At 39.9% G+C, this 7,241-nt stretch overlaps 1 protein-coding gene across 1 annotated transcript in view; it reads right to left on the bottom strand.

Moving 5' to 3' along the window:
* The window catches only part of DHX9 (DEAH (Asp-Glu-Ala-His) box helicase 9), a gene marked incomplete at its 5' end in the record, with an annotated part of 19,015 nt that extends 13,457 nt beyond the window's left edge, over window positions 1-5,558 (bottom strand). Inside the window, 4 exons of the mRNA XM_009697084.1 lie at window positions 3,083-3,228; window positions 3,623-3,723; window positions 4,020-4,131; window positions 5,418-5,558. Of these exons, the coding sequence (XP_009695386.1) occupies window positions 3,083-3,228; window positions 3,623-3,723; window positions 4,020-4,131; window positions 5,418-5,558 (500 nt within the window). The remainder of the gene's footprint in view (window positions 1-3,082; window positions 3,229-3,622; window positions 3,724-4,019; window positions 4,132-5,417) is intronic.
* Between the last annotated feature and the right edge of the window lie 1,683 nt (window positions 5,559-7,241).

Here is a 7,241-nt window from a genome sequence, read left to right as displayed (position 1 = left end):
TCTTTCCAGTTTTTCTAGGCAAAGGTCTCTGTGTCCTCAGTCCGAAACTCTCAACTCATCAATGGCCAAGGTAAAATATTACTGCTTTTAGTCCCTTTAACCCCAAGTTAGTAGGTAACAGACTTGCCATCATAGAACCAGTAGATCTGTTAAGAAGAGTCCTGCAAATGCCACCGTTCAGCATGGAAATTTAAAGCCACATTATTAGGAAATATGCTCTGAGCTGTCTAAGTGTAAGGAAACAATTATAAAGCAAACAGTATGTTAATGTAACATTAACATGCAGCCCACTGACCATTAACTGTATCCCACATCATAGTAACGTAACCCGCTAGTAGCCTGGGTTTATTAACTCAGATGCAACACTTAGTACAGCTACCCTGGTTTTTGCCACATGTTTGGCCAGCTTAGAGCACAGACAAAACTAAACCAGGTCATTTTGTCAAAGACCATTGAACGTATCTGCACAGAAGGAGACAGAATACTGGAATTTTCAGGAAGCCCTTATTGCCATACTCTGGGAACAGCATATAGCCAAAAGTAATTCTGCGCAGCAAATGTAATAGTTTGCCTAGTAGGCATGTAACCAACTCGTTTAAAGGTCAGCTGGTGTATTAATTTAAGCTTTAAAAAAAAAAAAAAAGAGAAAGCCATATGTCGACAGAGGATGATGGAAACCAAGATCCATGTTTTTAAGAATCACAAACCTAAGCCTGTATTTGCACAGATTAAAAATTAAAGCCAAATTCTTATCAGGTAGAATTTAAACTGGCAAACGTGATTCAAGATTCAACTGGGCTCAGTTGGACTGAGATTCCCTTTGAAAACTACGCCTTGGTACTTCCACAGCTGCAGGCAGAGCCTTGCATCTGTGTCCTTCATTTCCTGCTGTAAACAAACAAACAAACAAAGGTTAAGAGTGGGATTTAAATGTCAAGTTAGAACTCCTTCCTGTACTACCAGTGAACTGACCTTCAGGCACAGTGGCTTCATGGGTCGAAGGCCACTGGCTTTCAGGGACACAACAGCCAACTAAGGCACCGATGACAGTATGTTTCTCAGCCAGGCCTACAGTCAGCATTCAATCTCATTCTCCTCCACCTAAGGGGAGAACAGCAACACCAGAAATCAGTTCGCAGCAGAATCCCACGTGATTCTTTAGTACAGCCTCAGCAGTCCATGTGTGAACACGCACAGATCTTGGGTGTCACTCGCTGCTATCGTCTTCAGCAGAAACGCAAGGAGGCACAGGCATCCCAAGCTACCAACAGAATCCCAAAAGAGAAAAGCCACATCCCATCCCTTAATATTTAGTTCATACTTTGTGTATTAGGAGAGCCATCTTTATATTTACAATTTATACCCTCCTGTCGTAACTAAAACAAAGTTTCTGAATCCAAATTTTCCAGCTATTACTAAGTTCTCATACTACGTGACTACGATTAATTGACAACAAAAACCACATTTCTCCTTTAAAAACCTCTGAGAGCAAGGCTGACATTTCTGTTATAAAGACCATTACTTTAAGGAAAAAAAAAAAAAAATCAGTTTGGTCAGATACATGGCAACTGGCATTTCTTAAAAAACCAAACCAAACTACATTACTGTCCTCAAAACTCCAAAAACATCTGAAATTATTCCTCTCCTGTTATACATACCAAAAGGATTAAATCCAATAGTTTGCCCTCTCTCAATGAACGCTAAAGCACGTTAGGATAGTTTCATGCCTATCCAATCCATTGCAGCAAATAGTTAGTTCCCCTTCTGCCATTCCATCCAGGGCAATTCACACAAGCTTTCCTGGATGTAGGAAATAGGAAACCCTGAAATGCTCTCCGGAAGAACAGTAGGCAGGCTGAGAAACATACTGTCATCTACGGTCGCTTCATTCTGCTCAAGATTATATACATTTAAATACGTGAGGTTTAATGTTTTTACCGGCAGAAGGCATAACAAAATGAGCTGCACAAATAATCTGCAAGTTACAGGAAAAAAAAGTGCTCAAGAACTACATCTGCAACAAGCATATTTAAAAATCCTAGTACTATACAAACTAATTTTCTACATCACTCATTTAAGGGAAAGAAATGTCCTTGCTTGAGAACATAAATGGAGATGAAGCGACTTGAAGACAGGTTTTTAATGAGAATTTAGAACCTTCTGACACCAATACACATATTTTAGATGCTCTAAATGCTTGTAAGGCAAAAAGAATACCAGAAATCCTGCAAGCGAGACTCTCGTGGAAGACCGTCCTATGAAAATTCACTTGTCTTTCTAAAAATAACAACTCTCACAGAACACAAGTTTAATGCAAAAAAAACCAACAACCCAAACTGAACAAGAATCCAGCAGTAGCATGCCGTTGTTTCTGACCACAAAACATAACTACATTTCACAAGAAATAATACAATGTCCTGAAGTTTTGATGATTTGTGAAGACTATTGCAAACGGGGTAAAAAAAATAAAAACCATCAATTCCTTATGCACGATCTGTTATGCGTTATTTTCATTTGGGAGAAGCATATGCAAATTTTCTGATGGAATGGGCAAAAAGTCAAAAAAAGAGTAATATCCAGCTGGTTTCAACTGAAATTTAGGACCCTCAAAAGTCCTTTGGGAAGATTCTGCCAAACTGATTTTTCCACTAGAAGATTCCGCTGCCAAAAAAGTCAATTATAATAAAAATATAAATAAAATGTCCTTAAAGCACACGTAAGCATATTTAAGATTTACTCAAAATGTACAAAGGCGACTACAGTCCTACAAACAACTACCACAAGCAACCGAGCACTCTTCTTTCCGTTCAAACCCACACCTCAACACTTAGCTAGAGCACAGCAATTATTTTAAAAGCTGCACATCCATGAAAAATATCAGACAGAAATTTCTTCAGTCACTCAGATCTTGGCACCGAGGCCCATCACCCCCATTTCAAGATTGAGGGATGTTGTTGGTCCTGCTAAAGAACACTGCTTTCTCAAATGGAATGATGGAGCACTGCAAATAAGCGTGATTAGCCACTGTCATCAAAAATATTTCTAACCCTTCATACCCAGAAGGTGATTAAAACTACCAAACCTGTTGTGATCAGGCCCCATTTCAGTGTATTTATATTCTTCCTGAATCTTCTCCTTTTGGAAAAACTGGTTCAGACGTGCCTTGGCATTTTCCAAGGTCCAACTCCCGTGCAGATGGGCATTTAAGTCCACTTCTGACTCTGAGGTCTAATATTGAAAAAAAGTATCATTTACCAGTTTCTAATAGATTTCAGTTTTAAACATGCTTACGACAAGTCTTTAAAATAACTTGTCTAGATGCTATAAAATAATTAAGACATTACAGAAAATGCTAAAAAGTCCTCAAGACTTCCTTATTTTCACAACAAAATGTCTATACAAACAATTGGATATTCACAGTATCCAGAGGGATTTATTTTGTTCCTAGCTTAAACAAGCTACCTCTGTTAAAAGTCAGCAAGTGAATCTGCATCTTAAGTTAAAACCAACAGCAAAATATCAAAGGCAAACTGCAAGCTTGATTATAAATGCTAATAACAAATTAAAGGGAGTGAAAGATACCTATTTAAGAACTAAAGGAAAATTCCATAGAATGACTTACTGCCTGCACTTCTTGCTCTTCTTTCCTTGAATAATAATCTTTCAAATTTGCACCCCGATCCCACTGGGCTCCACGACTGCCACAGTTTCCAGGCGCAGCACCTGGGCCATCGCGTACTACATGGAAAAAAAAAACAAAAAACAAAACCACAAAGAAAACCAAAGTAACTCCCTCAAAACATGTTCTTAGCAATGGAGAGGTATTGCCTGGCAATCTTGACCTGACATGACCAGTCCCTCAGATCTCATGCAGTCATTCACACCTCTGCCTCAAAACTACAATGACTTCTACCTGTCTTCTGGCTGAAGAATTATGTTATTTGGGAGAAAAAACCACGCAAATCTGTATGCATATATTACATCCACATATGTGTAAATTAGAGTTTTCACAGTCTTACCCATTTCAGCCTCTATAATCAAATGTGGAGGAAGAGGTCCACCCAAAGCAGAACTGGAACCAGTAACATCTTTAGCCGCTTCATGTCCATCAGGAGTATCACCAGCTGCTGGCTAGGAGAGAGAATGAAAGGGAATATCAGCACATTCATACAGAATAAGTCTTTTGCTATTTAGCTAGAAAACTGTTCAGGCAGTTTAAAGAGATCGTGCATTATTATGCAATAGCTATCCCCAGTAGTAACCCCCAACAGTAACACCACTTTAAAAACCGAAAGGAATACAACTGCTGAGTATTTGGCTTTTTGCAGGTGTTCTATAAAAGGACTTCCAACCAACAAGTAGCCCTGACTTACTGAAGTTCAGCAATTATGTTATCAACTGTTTCAGCATCCAAGGAAAAATAACAGATACTGGTCCCTATCGAATATCCAAGGGAACTCAAATATTCTTTATAAACACACAAAAAAAACCCGTCGTAAGAAAACATTAATACTTTTAGGAAATGACAAAATTATGGTTAATCTTTACAATTGGAATTCTCCCCATTTTGAGATGTATTTGCTTCGCTAACTGATCACACCACCTCTGCTTTATTCAAGACACAGAACATGCTATCCCTATTTAGGACCCAGCCACGCAGCACACTGCATTGCCAAGAAACTAACTGGTACGTCAGAAACAATATAGGCCCTGTTACCATAGGGCTTCACCTAGGCTAATGAGGCAGGGACGCTGCTTCCACTGATCAAAGTATCTATCTTATACAGATATGTCCTTAACGAGGCACGAGAAAAAGACTCTTCCCTCCCATGTATAACATGCCTTATTTACTGTTCTCTAAAACTGCTGTAAAGACAGTTTACCTTTCACCTCAGTTTTTATGTGAGAGTCACTGCTGATATCTCTGCACAGTTCATAAAACATCATAAAAAGCATTGATCCTGTTACACACATGAGGAGCTATGGTAGAAAGCATTTACGGTTTAAAAAATGTCAATTTTTCAATGTCTAGTTCACGATGTCTGTGATTTTTTTTTTTGTTATTTTATTTTTTTAAAGTAGATGGTATTATATATATCATAGCATGCATTTAAAACAATTCCCAGTGTCAGGTGTGAGTATTCAGCACTGTTAAAGTCAGGCTGCATCTTAAAAGGACTCTGAATTCTTTCCAGCCTCATCCGTTAGGCAGACAAACATGCAGCTGCTTTTACCAAATCACCCTACAACATTCACTGTAAATATTCCAGCTTTCTAGCACTGCAAGCAGAAGTCCTGCACATTCAGTCTTCTTCACTGCACACGGGTGCCAGACTGAACTCCAGGGGTGAAATGCAACTCGATGCCCAGCACTGCAATTAAAGATTAGTCTTCAGTAAGGAGAAAGAGCAGCTTACTCCAAAAGCAGGAATTTCGTCTCTCTTCATTTCATTCACCCGAACTAAGTAATTGATAAAGTCTCGAGCTGCGTTGCTCTGCGCATCTTTCTTGTTAGTGGAATTGCCCATGCCAATGTAGTTAAAGCCTTCCACTCGCACCTGCAAATAAAAACACAGATCTGTGGCACAAACAAGTGAAAGGTACTTAAAAACCAATCATACCGGGTGAAACACCAAATTTCAGTTGCTGGCAAGTACAGGAGAAATATTATTACTAAGTATTGTTACTATCATTATACATTTACATAAATATATATGTATTTATGTAGATTTTGAATGTACACTTTATACCTATTAAAGAAAACACCCACCGTCCATTCTCAGAGAGCATGAGTGTTTCCCAAAACCTTGTTGAAGAAAATAAATCAGTGTAGGAAGGGATCCTGGCAACACACAGCAGCAAACTCTGCCCAGGTTCACTCTCCTCAACCTTACCCCCGAACCCTCAGACAAGAACAGGAGCGAGCTTGTGTGTCCTCTACCGTAGCTCCACGTTATTACAGCTAGCAAGATGCAATGTATTTCATAAACTTAGAGACATGCTTTAGAGCAGCAATTTTATATCCTGCCAGCTTACCTGACAGGCTGCCGCAAAGCTTGATCACAGGAAGTTTATTCAAAATTCAAACAAACCAGACATTTTACACCCGCTTTTCTGCAACCACTGCCCCTCATCTTGTTATTGTCCTCCTTTTACGTTTACAGTCAGCAGCTCCATTTCATTTCAGCTTCACTTGGGTAGACCACTTACACATTTCTGATTTCCACTCTTCGTTCTGCTGACCATGTGAACAGCTTTTTACTATAGTTAGTTGTTCTTAAAAAAAACAAGTAAGCAGACTTGCATGTAACATTCCAATTAGTCCCAACTGGAATGTTGTACGCCACTAATGCCAGACTGCATTTGTCCTTCGGTGCTGAATCGCACTGGTAGCCAGTACCCATTTTCTCATCAAACAACACACTCCACTAGTATTTTGCTTCACAGGTTCCAAACAATGAGCTTCCACTTTCAGCAGATTACCAATCTATCAGGACAACGGTATCACCAACCAAACACTAACCGTACTGCATTCACAACCATCGTATCAGACTGTGAAAATTAGTAAAGGAGTATCCTTTCATCTGTTAAGTTGCTATGGATGCTCACAGGGCATCAATATAAAAAAACTAGAACACTGTAACCGTCCACATAACCGCTTCATCCGAGTAATGCTCAATCTCAGCTGTACTACCTTTGAAATTGGTTTAACATTACCGGGCTTTTCAGCTTTGTTATTAGTGGGGAAGATGAACAGGGGAGGAAGGGCATAACGACAAATTCAAGGTGTTCAGTGCAAATCTATGGCATCACTCACAAACTAACCGGGTCTGCGGTCTGGCACTGAGATTCAGCTCCTTCTCAGAGCCAGCCTGAATTCAAAGCTCTCTGCTGGCACGTACACAATATCCCGAGCCAGGAACACAGTACTATTACAGCAGCACACAGACTAGGAGCCAATCCAACAGGAATTTTTTAATACATTTCAATGCAAGTTCAAGAGAGGACCGAAGCTCTTCACAAAGGTGACACACAGCACCCCTCGCCAACAATCTGAACTGCAAGAAGGGTCTCACACGGGGCGTGAACGCACACACCACCCCTTAACAAAACCGATTCCTTTTTACTGGGAGAGCTTTGTACCAGGCTGCTTTACTCTCACAAACCCACCGAGCGCATTTTACCCCCCACACAAAAAAAAAAGCCTGGACGCTTTGGCTGCCCAAAGGCCAAGCCTCCCC

This window comes from Cariama cristata, unplaced genomic scaffold (assembly GCF_000690535.1).
Source record: "Cariama cristata isolate BGI_N322 unplaced genomic scaffold, ASM69053v1 scaffold29623, whole genome shotgun sequence".
Classification (NCBI taxonomy): domain Eukaryota; kingdom Metazoa; phylum Chordata; class Aves; order Cariamiformes; family Cariamidae; genus Cariama; species Cariama cristata.
This window is presented reverse-complemented; position numbering and strand designations above follow the sequence as displayed.